General features: G+C 37.2%; 1 protein-coding gene across 1 annotated transcript in view; it reads right to left on the bottom strand.

Moving 5' to 3' along the window:
- The window catches only part of Unc13b (unc-13 homolog B), a 215012-nt gene that overhangs the window by 78408 nt on the left and 121233 nt on the right, over positions 1-15371 (bottom strand). Inside the window, 1 exon segment of the mRNA XM_047524555.1 lies at positions 212-526. Within this exon segment, the coding sequence (XP_047380511.1) occupies positions 212-526 (315 nt within the window).

A 15371-nucleotide genomic window follows, 5' to 3' on the forward strand; every position in this document is an offset into this window, starting at 1 on the left:
GAACCCAAATGTTCTTCCGAGATCTCTCAAATATCTTGGGAATTATACCAAAAAAAAAAAAAAAAAAAAATCAAAGGAAGTAGCACAGAGTTCAGAATGGATGCACTGCCCCACACCATACCCAGCTGCTGAGAAACAAATGAAAAGCTCTTACATTCAGTAATACCATAAAGCAGATACTCAGGAAGTATGTGAGACCGTCATCACCTACCTCTCCTGGGGTTCTAGGACATGGTCCTTGTGTAGCACCAGATCTGGGGGAGGATGAGGTATGGCATCTTCTCTCATCTCTTTAGGTTCAATGGTTGTCCCCTTCTCTGCTTCACCTATAACTTCCAAGGTTTTCTCTTGTTCTCCAGAGACAACCTGGCCATCTCTAGAGAGACTGCCAGAGCTGTGGCAGGAATGAATTGAATCCCGCTCCCGACGATCATCATCTTGTTCATGATATTGGTCTAGTTCACTCAGCTGAGAGCTTCCTTGACTCACATTACAGGAGGAGCCATACCTACTACTGCTAGCAGGGCTGTGAGATTGAAAGGAAGACAAATGAGTAAATAAATGCAAACTAGGGACCAGGGTACAAGTATAAATAAATTCAGGAAATAAACATTACATAGGGGTAAAAACCACAAACAGGAGGTCCCTAGGAAGAGAGGATCAAACTTCCTACTCTAGAAAATTAGTCTCTATTTAGCAGAAACACAATAGGGAAAAAACACAATGTGCTGAGTTCTCCAACAGCATTTAACTTCAGTCTTACAACTAACTTTGAAGAATAGTTTATCTTAACATGCTGCTTCTGAGTAGAAATAGTAAAATGCCTACTGCCTATCCCTAAAATTCTTTATTCAGTCTTCTAAAGAAACTTGTCCAGTGGCTGTGATTATAGTTTCACATTAAAAAATGGAGTGAATGAATCTACTCTTGTTTTCTATTACTTAATAAACTTAAGTCCTTATTTATTCCTCTACATTTGTAAATGTATATACCTATACCATAGCATAAGCAAAGAAGAATGGACATGTTCCTTCGATTATCTCTTAGACATCTGTAGGATGAAGTAATGGAAATCACTGGGAGATAAAGGTCAAGACCAAGAAATTCCACAAAGGATTGGTCTCACCCACATGAATGCTACAGTGAATACCTGTATCCTTGGGATACGGGAAGTATCCCAAAGACAAACCTGTCCTTCGTATCTGAGTTGCTCTCAGGGAAAGACTCAGGTATGGATAGAGTGGACAAAGTCTAACTCTTCTGGGTCACAGTCATATTAATGCATCTCCATATCTGAAATTAAGGTTAGCCCAACCTTCTATCACCTGAATTCTCATGCTGAGAAAAATGTTCCCCTGCAATGAGAGAAAGCAGCTGTAGCGGTGAAAGTGACAGTGATAGTGGTAAGAATGGCATAGTAGTGGGAAGGAGGACAGTATCCATAAGATAGTCCCTTGAGTCTTATAGTCCTATCATCTAATAAAGTCAGACCTAATAAAGACAGAGGGACTTGGTGTTATCTACATCCCAAGTCAGGAGTCCTCATTTTATTACTGGTATCCTGTTAGAAAGGTTCCATGCAAAAGGACAGGAATTTTCTTGTGACAAAATCAAGCCTTTAACTAAAGGCTTAAGTTTTTTTTTTTTTTTTTTTTTTCTATCTTTGGTCAAATTAAGAAAAACTGTGGGTGTTTTCCAGTGATATTTTCCCTATGGTTCCTCTCAATTACCTGCTATTTTCAGGCTGATTTCTGATTTCCATCACATGTCAGCAGAAAAGGTAATAGGTCACTATTCTGAGTAGTCCCCAATGTACATATATACATGCACACGTGTGCACCCCCTCCTATAATCTCTAAAGCCCATGACCAGTCCCTCTGAACATATTTGGGTCAGAGATCAAGGTAGCATTCTTCTTTTTCTTTTTTAATCATAAAACCTTTTCTACCCCAAGCTAGAATCCGTAAACTACACTGCATGGTACTTCTTCTTGGGAGAAATAAGAGCACCCTCTGCAGATGGACCCCACACAATACTTCAGATTGAAGAACTACAGTTTAGAATAACTGACTTTACTCAAAGCACTTATCAGACATCAGTCTCAAGGTGGTTCAAAGCAGAGAATAATGTCTGATGAGTGCTTTGAGTAAAGTCTCATAGCAACTTGGGCTACCCTTTGCTGTAGTTTTTCAGTATGGAGCATTGTGATACCTTGGTATCAGAGACTGATACCTGACACAAAGCTCTGCAAATCCATGTTGAATAGGGTATAGATTGTTCTAAGTCATTCTTTGTACTTTGTATTTTACTTTATATCTTCATGGCCACTGGAGGAAGCATCTTAGAAGACGTGGAAAATCAAAGCAAATTAGGTTTCTTTCTATCTACTATGAGATGTAAGTGTCTAAGGCCCAAGGAAGAATCCTACCCTATTATACTGTTGTAATTAAATACTTGCTCCATTCCTGCCCTCCCTTCTCCATTCCACATTATACAAGGCAGAGCAAATCAGAGTGAGTAAATCTCAGGGCTCAGTCTTTCCTTTAAGTAGGAAGCTTTGTTTCAATAAATGAATTACTTTCAGCACTAGAGAGAAGGGAGAGGATGAGCATACCCACATATTAGTTCTTGCCACTAACCCCTAATTAACATGGAGCACAGGTGCTAGGACAGACAAAGGATAAAAAGCATAATCTATCACTAAGTCACCTGCATCATAAATGGTCAATTCCTTAAAACCATTTATGATGCTTGAGTTGAGAACAGGCCTTTTGTTGGTCATTGGTTCCTTAACATCATCCAGAGAGACTGGTCGTTGTACACTCGAAACACAGTCAGTACTAACAGGCAACACCTCCTCTTCTTGTTTTGCTGGCTGCTGAAGCGGTTCAAAGACAGTGCAGTGTTCTTCCTCAGGTTTCCCTGAAGGAAAGGTGGAGCCAGAGAAGTTGCCCTTGGCACCCCCTTGTTCTTCAGATTCTGATATTTCTGGCTGGGTGTTCACTTCTTCAGGCCCTGACAATCCATGAACAAAGACATCTGGTCTGGCATCCAGCTGCTTGGAGGTCCCAGAGGGCTGAGTAAAGACCTCGGCTGGCTGAGCAAAGACCTCGGCTGGCTGAGCACCAGCTCCAGGTATCTGAGAAGACTCCAAAGCTTTGCTGGCCTCACAGGAGTTAAGTTCCTGATCATTGCTGATAACCAAAACTGGAGGGGAGGATTCTCCAGGGATGTGTTCAGATTCCCCTTTGTTCTCTTTTGGCTGTGAAAATGAAAGATCCAATTTCTTTCTAAAACCTAGTTTTGGATCAATTGCCAGAACACTTCCTTCATTACCTCCCTCAAACAGAGTTGACAACTTCTTAAAACCAGACATTAAACCAGTCTCCACTGCTCTGTTGCCAGACGGAGAAGGTGGAGAAAAGAAAGAGCTCAGTGTCTTCCCACAGTCAGTAGTAGAGGATGGGAAGCGGAGCTTTGGCCAATTGGTCATGTTTGGGATCTCAAATCGAGGTCTTGGCTGCTCCATTTCCTGGGAAATTGTAGGTGGATCTTTCTGGGCATTAAGTATCCCACAAATTTCTTTGTCACAAAGCATAGGTTCCTCCTGCAGAGGCTGATAAAGATCTCCTTGGGTTTCTAGAGTGGTGCTTTCTTTCACACTTGCCCCATCAAACAGTGTAGTATTGGTTTCTAGTGAATTGGTTGCTTGCAGTTCCAAGAAATCTTGGTTTGTGGCAGCAGTCTGAATAGCTGGCTCTGGCTCAAGAAGAGGTGGTTGAATTGGAGGAGGAAGCTCTTCAGCACTCCAGACAGGATCTGGATGCAACTGTGTTGGTAGTAGAATATGCTCCGCTTCCAGTGATGCCTCTGCATCTGTACCCTGCAACAACCCCAGGTCTCCTTCATCACTTAAAGACAATACTCCTTGCCCTGTATCATCCTCTGAGACAGAAGATGTAGCAACTGTTTCAAAATCTTGGGGTTCTGGAACATTTTGAGGAATATTAATTTCTTCCATTTTGGTTGTTAGTTTAGGGTCATCTGTCAAGCCATCTAACTCTGACTGTGTACTAACCACAGTCATTTTACAGTCACTGAGAGCAGAGTCTGAATTGAGTTCTGTAGAGGCAGCTCTATGCAAACTTTCTGGAGGTATGGATCCTACAGCATCTCTGGAACAACCATTTTGAAGCCATGAAGTAGCAACAGATGATTCTTGTTTATATGTCTCTGGTTTGGAACTTCTGAAAATTCCAAACAACTCACCTTTGAGGGGCTGAGATGATGCATTAGAAGAAAACGAGAGAAAGGAGTTTTTCTTTGAAGATTTAGGAGAAGAGAAAAATCCAGAGAAAGTCTTAGGAGGTTCGATTAAGCCCCCAGACAAAGATTTCACTTTGGTCACAAACCCTGAAAGCATTTCTACTTTAGAGTCTAACAGTGATTTGTCCTCCTTTTTATCTGCATCTTGGTTCTGGAGGTGCCCTGCAAACCCTGGGTCTGAAGAAGCAGCAGCTGTCTCCAAGATTTGGGGTGAGACCTCATCAGAGACCATTTCTAATGGCAAGTTCAATGGGTCAGTAGTAAATGTTTCATTTTGGCATTCAGTATAAGCATCTGTATCATTGAGTTTTTCGTTCAAATGGTTATCATGAGAAAAAGACTTGGCCAGGGAGTCACTGGGGAAGACTTTCTGGTTCAAAGTCTCTTCTTTATGGGGAGATATTTCAAGGGTTTCTCTGTCAGCATGTGCCTGAAATTCGGATGAAGGAGGAACAGTGTCTATTTGTACCTGATTCATTTGGAAATTTGAAGATGTCTCTGGTTCATTACTGGAACTCAGTTCCTCCTGTGTTTTCTCTACACTGAGCTCATCTGCCAGGGAGGTAACCTCAGCAGTGTTGCTAGTGGAAATACAAGAGACCATTTGTTGTTCCTCAACTACTTCTTGGGCTATGCTATCTCTACGATCACTAGAACCTTCCCCAGTCATTGTGACAATAGTGTCTACAAAAACACTTGGCTTCTTACAGGGCTGGGTAGTCACTGGAGCAACAGGAGTCTGCTGCTTTTCATTCAAAAAGGATAAGCTGAAGAAACTAAAAGTAGAGCTCTTTTGAGAGGTATCCTTGATGCTTGAGTTAGTAGCGGGAAAAAAGGAAGGAAGTGTGAATAGCCCTTCTGCTTCAGATCTGGCTCTTGGTAGAGCCGCAGAGGCTCTGTTCTCAGATTTTTCGGATCTACTCAAGAAAGAAAATATACTCTTTCTGATTGATGGCTCTGATTGGGATGAAGATGTTGTAGCAGTTGACAAACTCCAGTCTTTGTCGGGAAGATGATCTTGTTCATTTGCATTTCTTCTCCTCAGAATATCAAAAGATATTTTACTACTTCTTGGAACTTCTGTCACTGTAGACATGTCACTGGTTTCTTCTGAAGAATCTCTAGGAGAGTCTTTGAGACAACTTGTTGAGAAAGATGGATCGGCTGACTGCTGGATTAGGTGGTCTCTGAAGGGTCTCTCTTTTTCATTCAAATTACTATTCTGGATCTCCTTGATTGATGGCTCTCTTAGCTGAGTGTCATCAATGGTGGCCTGTTTGTTCAGGCTTCTACCTCTAATCTTCACTTTAGCAGAAACTGCTGCAGGAGTTTCCAATTTCCCAATACTTTGACTATTTAGCTGTACAGAATTAACACTTGACCTGACCTCATCCTTATCATTTACTGAAGGAGGAAAGTTCCCAAAACTCTGGCTATTTAGCTGTACAGAATTAAGACTTGACCTGACTTCTTCCTTATCATTTGCTGAAGAAAGAGGCATATTTTCAGTTGTTTGTATAGGCGATACATTGGTTTTAAAGAATTCGCCAAAGGTACCAAAAAAATTTGAAACACTGGAAGATTCCTTCTTTTCCTGAGATGTCTTTCCATTTTTATCACCATTGTTCTTTTCCAAATTTGATGGTTCTTCTTTATTTGCCTGGGTTTTAAAGAGGTTCAAAAATCTAGATGCCTGTTTTTCATTTGCCATTGTACTTACTGAAGATTCTTCTCGACCAAAGAGTTTCAATGCACTTTTAAATAATGTTCTCTCAGACTCTTTGGAAGACTGTTCCTGAGGAAGATCACAACTCTTGTGCTCATCCCTACTAAACTGTGGTACAGAAGACTCTGAAACAGAATCAGCTGTAATGATTTTACCATCTTCTTTACTTGATTTAGTCTGAGAAGTTGTTTGGCTTACTTGATAACCAGATTTTAACAAACTTTGTTTTTTCACAGGAATGCTTTTATTTAAGGGAAATCCTTGCCTTGTATTTTTAGTAAACTCTGGTTGCTGAACACTGGATACTGTCTGTTTCTCTGAATTCTTAAGTTGATTTTCTTCCTCCTTTTGGGAGGTACTCTTCAACTGCTTACTCAAGATTAATGACTGAAGACCATCATTTGTAAACTCTGTTAATTTTGACTGCTGATTCATTTTCTGCATGCCCAAAGTCTCTAGAGATTCACTTTTATCAAAATTCAAAGTGCTTCCAACCAGGGCATCCCAAACAGAAAATAATGGAGTCACTTTGTTCCATGATGGTGTTTCTTCTGCTTGCTGTGAGTCTTTAGTCATATTTTCAGGATGAACTGAAGAGGAACTTTCTTCAGAAAATGACGGAAGCCATTGGGGAACTGATGAGTCTTTAGCTAGATGCTGGTTCTCATCTCTTGCTGTAACTTGACCTCTATTTAAGACATGATTACTAATAGTTTGGGGCTGATTTCTGAGATCCAGTGTATACTCAAGGTCTTCAGAACCACAGCACCTTTCTTTGGAAGATACAAAATCTCCTTTAAACTTCTGAGAATTATAGACTGAAAAATCCAATGGCTGATCCTGCTGGACTAAACTGAACTCTTCAAGTGCTTGTGAAAAGGTTTCTAAATTTAGACACAATGGTCCCTCACTTCTTGGCAAAGCTACAGATAAATCAAGAGGGTCATCAATTTGTTCTTCAACATACCACAATATTTCATCTTCCTTATCAAGTACTTTAAGACTATGGGAAGACATAATGCTGTCATCCAACATAATACTTGATTGATAATTTGTCTGTAAATCATAATTCAAATACTCTTGATAAGAATAATCTGGTATAAATAAATATACATACTGCCCAGTAGAGTCAGTGAGGAGAGAATAGATATATTGACCATCATGGAACATATAATATCCATAATCCCCATTCTCTGAGGGCCACCAGACTCCATTTTCAAGACATGACAACCATTCCTGATACTCATAACCAAAACCTGAAAAAATAAAGTTTCCATCCATTCTTAATAATTCTTGATCAGTCATGGAACATGTAGTTTTCTCATAATCTGAAGAATAACTTAAGTCAATAGGCAAGTCTTCTAGCAAATTCTTCATCTCATTAATTGGAAGATGAACAGAATTTCCATATAGTGAGTTAGCTGCCCACATATCACCTCTTAATAAGTAATCTTCATTAAATGCTAACTGGTTGGATGACTCATATGGTAAGTCACACCAAATGACACTGTTCGAATTTGTTCTCCACTCCAAGTTTTTTGAATTTTGATCTTTTTGGCAAAAATTTATTACCGGATTTTGTGAGTCAGGCCACGAGAAAACATCCACTGATGGAAATGTATTTTGATTCAACATACAATAAACTGACTGACGCTTTCTGGAACTTTTAGAGAGGTCTTTTATATCAGAGTCCCATTCAAAACAAAATGGATTATTCATGTCTTCAAAAGTCTGATAAGGATTGGATTTATTAAAAATGTTAGTGTTTAATACAAGTGAATTTAATGTGTTTAATTTTTCATGTGATTTTGCCTCAAGAATATGGTTTGATGTTGGCCTCTCAGTCAAAGATTTCTCTAAAAGGACCTGTTCAGAACTGGCAGCACTGTGATATACTATGTTCTCAGAAGTAGGGCAATGCTTTTCATTTTGCTGATTTTTACATGTAGGAGGGTAACAGTGATTATTAACGCAAGCATCAGATGCTGGTGTGTTTTCTTTTGATAATGATAAAAAGCTTTTTATGAAGCCTGAAGTTTCATGTTTTTCAACATGGTTTACAGAAGTCACACATGAAGTAGCAGGGCTCTCATCTAAGGATAAATGCTTATTTCTATCCAAATTTTTAATGTCACCTAAAGATATAAGCTTTGCTTCATCTGGTTTACAATCACTCATACTGCTATTTGATATCAAGTTAAATATTCCAGAGAGTAATAAACTTGGAGTTTTATTCTTGTTAGGGGAGTCACTGTTTTTTGAATTTAATTCTTGTTGACTAGACAAGTTTTCAGAAGAAAACCTGTTAAACAGGCCAGAAAAGAGGCCCCCTTGGGTTTGTTTTTTGGAAGTATTATCCATAACTTTGTCTTCCTTAATCAAAATGGACTTTGAAATAGTAGAACTAAACTCTAATGAAGAGTCTGATACTTTTGAAAATGTCACTTGTGTAAAATTCTTATCTTCTCCTAAAAGATCTGAAGTTTTATGTTTTGAGGGCACAACTCCATGGATAGGTAAGGCATCTCCTTCATAATTCTCTACTGCTGTGTCATCACTTGGATTTAATTCTTCTATGCTCCCAAAATTGTTACTAATATTTGAGGCTGAATAAGCATTGATGCTATTTAGTTTGGCATCGTTGGGACAATGTATCTGTTCATTCTTATTAAATTCCTCTGAACTGTGAAATTTCCCTAGATCATTATAAATATTTGGAACTGAACTAGATCTTATTGAACTAAGTTTGATATCTTCAGAACAATTTACTTGGTCATTCTTATTAAATTCCTCTGTATTACCAAATTTCTCCAGATCATTATGAACATTTGGAAGTGAATTAGATTTTACTGAACTAAGTTTGGCCTCTTCCTGGCAATTTCTTTGGGTCTCTTTATCAGTGGTTACTGCTGAGTCATGAAAACTGTGGTCATTAACTTTATGACTATCTGTGAAAGGAAATTTGAACAAAGGAAAAATGCTTCCTTTCTCTTTTAAATTCTGCTGCTTTTCAGAATGGCTAAGAACTCTGAAAAACGGAATATTTAATTTTCCACTAAAGGAAAAGGAATGTCCATCTTTCTTAGGGCCCCTTTCCCAGGCATCTTCTTCCACCTGGTCAATTTTCATAGATTCTGACAAAGTTTCCTTTGAACAAGTCTCAGGAGAAGTGAATAAAAACTGACTAAATGATTTTCTGAGTGGCTCAAGAAAATCATCATCACCAGTAACTTTGTCCTTCTCTAATGGTTTTGAAGAAGCCTCTTTATTTGCAGTTCTACTGCCAGATACACAAAGATGTCCTGGCGTATCTTTGGCACACATTTTTGGGTGATCTGGTAATAGAGACAAATCTCCACAGGGTTTTCCTTCCAACAGACTCTCATCTTTTTTACTTGCACAACTAGCTGAATTTGAAGGTTCACTGGCCACTTGGGAGGACAACAAATCTTCACTTGCTGGCATTTGAAACCAGTCTCTGGTTTCTTCTTCCTTATTTAAAGCAATGATGCTACCGCTGTGATTGTCAAGGGTGTCCTCACCTTGATTTGACTCTGAACTGCACCCAACAAAGCTTTCCCTCCTCAGTTCTTTACTTTGGTCATCTTTTTTGGTTTCCTCTTTTTCTGAAAAGATTTTTAATGGATTTAACATGCTGAAAACAGACTTTATGACTGAACTTTGTGGAACTGAGTCCCTTTCAGTAGTTTCTATTGCATTCTCAAAGCTTAAATTCCCCATCTTACTGCCCATGTGCTCATTTCCAGAGGTTCTGCCATGTCTGCTGATATCCTTATCACCAACTGTTTGAGAGGATAATGAAGACTGCATGGAAGGATCCCTCTTCAATACTGAGGTGGCACTGGGTCTAGATTCCAAATTAATTGTCTCTGTTTGATTAAAGGTCTCTGTTTTCTCTGGAACTATATAAACCAGTTTTTCCACAGAATTTGTTAAATGCTTTGTGCCTGAACCCACCTTTTCTGTGAGTGAACTGAATAAAGAACCAACTGCACATTTTACTCCATTCAGCTCAGGGAAAGAAAGGGTCTTGTCTTGGTCATTCTTGGTAACAGTTAAAGGTGGTATTTGATCCTCAGGCATTTTCTGTTTTGCATCATCAATAGTATTCTTTGGCTTATCTGTTTTTTTTGTTTTTGAAAGGAAACCAAATCTATTAATCTCCTCTTCCTTCTCTGCTAAATACTCTGATACTGTTTCTACTAAACACTGAAGCTCATCCATCGTATCCACATAGTCTTCCTTGGGTTCTTCAGTAGAAGGGGCCATCTCTCCCACAGAAGAGACCATCTCTTCCACAGAGCACCCAACTGTATTTGCATCACAATTTATGCTTTGTAACTGCAACACTGGATTTGCCACATAACATTCATCAAAAAAGCCTCCAATGTGATGGACACTGGATGGATGCCATGTTGGTGACAGTAAATCTTCCTGTTTATCAGAAATGGGGGAGCCCAGGAGTTCTTCAGAAGTAGTGCTAGTAGAATCTTCAATAATATCTAATGGAGTTAAATCAATTACCTGCTGGTTTGAGCCAGATGACTTTTCACAGTCCCTTAAACAACATGGCAGATCATAATCATAACTTCCCAACGTAGTGGTCCATGTGCCACTCTTAACCACAAATCCATTTTTGTAGGGATGTAAAACTGGGAAATTCTTTTCACTGTGGCAACAGTTACAATTTTCAGCATCAGGATATGCACTTTTGAAGTTAATCTTAGATTTATCATCATATTGCCTTCTTACACTGTCTTCAAAATGACTGGATAAAGGTTTATTTTTTCTTTTCCTATCTATTGCACCATATTTCTGAGGATATCTGGAGAATACAGATGTTTCAGACTTGTAGTCAAAATTAAGGACAGTAGAGAATTCTGTCTGTTGGCTCTGAGATGGTGTCTTTTTCCAACCATTGTACTTCAGCTGTTTTCTTTGGCTATAGTATTTATTAGGTTTTGAAAGATTTTGACTTTCTTTTACCACTGTTTCCTTTAAGTTTATGTAATCATTTTCTAAAATGTCTTGTGATATTTTCCCCTCTATCTCCTCATTTATATCTTCTTGTTCTTCATAGTCAACATCAGAGAAAGCTGAAATAATCCTAATTTTGTCATTTTTAGCCTGTGAGCCTTGCCTAATGTAAGGGGTTAAAATTGGAGGAATGGTAAGGCAAAAAAAAAAAGGAGAGACAGGGAAGAGGAAGAAAAAAGTTATAATATTAAAGTACCTGTTTAATGAGAGGATTAGAATAGTAAAGTTGCCAGTCTGATTTTAAAAACTCAGAATAAAAAATAAGAAATGGAAATTCATATACTCTTAATATTATACCTAGTCAAAAGTTTTATCTACATCAGAAAAAAGAACAGCTTTAACAACTTTTATATGTTTCACTTGCTACCACTGGCATTGCTAGCTTTTTAAGTTTCATTTATTTTCCAAGAAAAAAATTAAACATGTTTTATCAATACCAATATGGTGGACCTAACAGAACTGTTAGGTATACTAGGAAAATGTATCAAGAGATTTCTTTTATTTATTTATTTTTTTCTTTTCCTCCAGCATTGGAGATTGATGATCCCAGGGCAGGGCACCCTACCTCCCAACTCTTTTTATTTTTTATTTTGGGAGAGGGCCTCACTAAGTTGCCGAGGCTGACCTTGACCTTGTGATCTCTTGTCTCAGCCTTCCCAGTAGCTGGGACTATAGGTGTGCTTCACCATACCTGGCTTATCAAGAGATCTGAAGAAACCCAAGTCTGCTGATACATTTGTGTCTAAAAAGAAGTCAAGCTGTTAACTTGCTGCAAATTATATTTCAGGTTATATAGACAACAATATGGTGAAACATATTCCTTTTAAAAAGAAAAAACATACATTACAAAAATAACTTGACTATCAGAAGTCTATCCTTGTTATGTTACCAAAAACAGCAATTTATTTTAAGCATTGTAATTTGTTTGAGAAACACAAAAGCCTAACACTTCAAGGATCACAGCAAAATGAGTATCTTTCCCTGTGCTGATTATAGCAGTAAAAGTCACATGTCTAACATAAAGCCATGAATACAGAAAACAGCTGACCTTTCTTTCACTTAGGTTGGAGACTGCCTGGTTCCTGTATTTCTATACATAGAGGCCCTACAGACCAGGGGCTTATCAGTTCACTAGGTTCTTTTATAAATCTAACATATACTAGCATCTATGCAGCAAACAACAAGATCAAACAAGAAGTCCAAAAACAAGATCAAAGTGGTCTCTAAAAATCTTCCAGGGTGAGGTTGATAGTCCAACTCTTTGCAATATTAGAAATACTTTGGTTAATAATATCTAACAAAGTTTAATTCTGTTGTCAAATCTCAAATTATACAAAAATCCTGTTACTTCTGAATTCATTAAGTAAAAGTTCATTTGGTTGCATGAGGAATTCCAGCTTAGCATATTTTTTATATGCCGTTTCACTACTCTTCACTATTCTCTAAAAACTCAAACTAAACTTAAATTCAACCTAGAAGCAGTCTTTATAGTTCCAGATTAAATTAACAGATAGCCATGGATACAGTGGATGTAAATATTTATGTTTCATATTTCCTGGAAAATGAATTTTTTTTCCCTCAAGAATTTAAAACTTCTCAAAAAACTACATAACTTAAGAATTTAAACTATGTCCATGAAATTACTATTTACATTTATGCTAGTGATAAAATCCACAACTTCTTAAAGGAAAAAAAATTTTTAATATGGAGTTAAAAATGTCTATAGGGCTGGGTTGTGACTCAGTGGTAGAGCACTTGCCTATCATGTATGAGGCATTTTTTAAATGTCTATAATAAAAAGTTTTGCCAGGTATGGTGGTGCATGCCTGTAATCCCAGCGACTTGGGAGGCTAAGGCAAGAGGATTGCAAGTTGGAGGCCAGCCTCAGCAACGTAGAGACCCTGTCTCAAAAAATAAAAAGGGCTGGGGATGTGACTCAGTGGTTAAGCACCACTGAGTTCAATCCCTGGTACAAAAAAAAAAAGTTTACTTAAAATTCCTTTTAACTTTTCCTTTGTTGGCAATTATAGTTAATTTTAAGCCTCATTTTACATATTGATTCAGTAAAGCTCAATTTATATGAGAACAACTGAAAAATTTTAGGAAAAAATTTGCAACTTAATGTATATCATTAATGCTCTTCCAGGGGTTATTTATTATAGCAGTAACCCAGGAAATAACCAAATAATAAGGTAATGGTTAGGAAGATAAAAGTTTGCCCAAATTGAAGAGTATGCAGTTATCTATGGATGATCTGTCATCATTACTGCTGGCTTGCATGTCAAACACTTACAAACACAGAGGGGAAAACTAAAAGAAAAATTTTATTTACTTATTGAAAAAAAAAAAAAAAAAAAAGAATAGGAGGCCAGTAAAGAAAGCAGGTCCAGATGAGGAAGGAGAGGAGGCTAAAAGGGAGGTAACAAGAAATTAAATTGATCAAAGTATGTTATATGCATGTACAAATATGACACAGTGAAACCCAATGTTTTATATAATTATTTTGCACTAATAAAAAAACAATTTTTGCTATTATGTTTTTTTTTTCTTAAAATAGGACACTATAAACTAAAATCAAATGAATAAAACACAAGTATTCAGCTGAGCACTGTGGCATGTGCTTGTAATCACAGCTACTCAAGAGGTGGATATAGGAGAATTGCTTGAGCCCAGGAGTTCTAAGCCAGCCTGGGCCAAGTATCAAAACAAACAAACAAACAAAAAAAAAAAAACAAGCATTCAATTAATGAACTACCAAGGAGTAGGATTCTTAATGTGTTTCTTTTTAGAATCAATATATGAAGAGTCAGAACTCTACACTATGGTTGATTTATGAGAAAATTTAACTGAAAATATTTTCAGAGATGACATAGTAAACTGGGATAGGATGCTGTCTAGATGACCCTTAAGTTCAGCATAAAAATTCACAGGTCCCAATCTGGTGAGCTGGGCAAAAACATGAGTTCCATCCTATAGTCTGGTAAATTTTAGAAATTAAAAATATGAGCTAAATTGGAATGGGTTTTTAAAAGACTAATCTCTGACCAATAAAAAAATTGATTCAAGCAAGGATCAATGGATGCTAAAAAATCACTTTAAAAGGCTATCGGGATATTGATACAATCTCAGGTATCATCCAGATATTATTAATTACAAATGAGAAAGAATGTCTTTACACTGGAGTAAAATAGCACATATCATATTTCTTAATGAAACATCACCAAGAGTAAGACAAAGTATGTGCTTCCTGAAGGCACTGTGAAAGAAACATCACACTATGTAGTATTTTTGCCAAAAAAAAAGTTCAACTTGATTCTAACTTGAAGAAACAATCAGATAAAACCAAACTAAAAGACATTCCCAAAACACCTGACCTACACTCTTCAAAACATGTATCTCAAAAGATGGGGGTGGGGGGATTTTGCTAGATTAAAGGAGACTAAGGAAAAAGGAAAATCATAATACTTCATGATTCTTGACTGGATCCTAGATCAAAAAGGAAAAAAAAAACATATAAAGAACATTATGGAGATTACTGGAGAAATTATATATGTTGTATATATCAGATAACATCATTGTATTATTAAATTTCTTGATTATGATCACAGTGTTAAGGTTATGTTAAAAAAAAAAGTCCTTTTTCTGGGAACTGAAGTGGAGCAAATTATACTCCACGTGCGTATGATAATGTCAAAATGAATCCCAATATTATATTTAACTAATACCCTAATAAAAACATTTAAATATATTTTAAAAGTCCTTTTTCTTCGGAATTATATGTGAAATACTTACAGGTAAAGTACTATGATATTTCCAACTTAACTATCAAAATGCTCAGGAAAAAAATATGTGCATGTGGATATATATTAGGGAAAATGAGATAAAGTAACAGCAGCCAAATGTTAACACAACTGATAAATCCAGGCAACAAAAATATGGGTATTATTTTATTATTTCCAAATTTTAAGTTTGGAATATTTTTTAAAAAACATTGGAGGATGGAAGGAGCAAACATGTATGTATTTTCTTTGACTCACAAATATATGACACTAGTTTTTGGAAGAATATCAAGAAACAGCAAGGGGGAAGGAACTAGAAGGAATAAAGGGGATACGGTAGAGGAAGACAGGTATGGGTGGGTGATTATTTACTGTATGCAATACTGTATTTTAGAATTTATTTAGGGGTTGGGGTTGTAGCTCAGTGGTAGAGTGCTTGCCTAGCATGTGTGAGCCACTGGATTTGATTCTCAGCGCCACAT

This window comes from Sciurus carolinensis, chromosome 14 (genome assembly GCF_902686445.1).
Source record: "Sciurus carolinensis chromosome 14, mSciCar1.2, whole genome shotgun sequence".
NCBI classification, from domain to species: domain Eukaryota; kingdom Metazoa; phylum Chordata; class Mammalia; order Rodentia; family Sciuridae; genus Sciurus; species Sciurus carolinensis.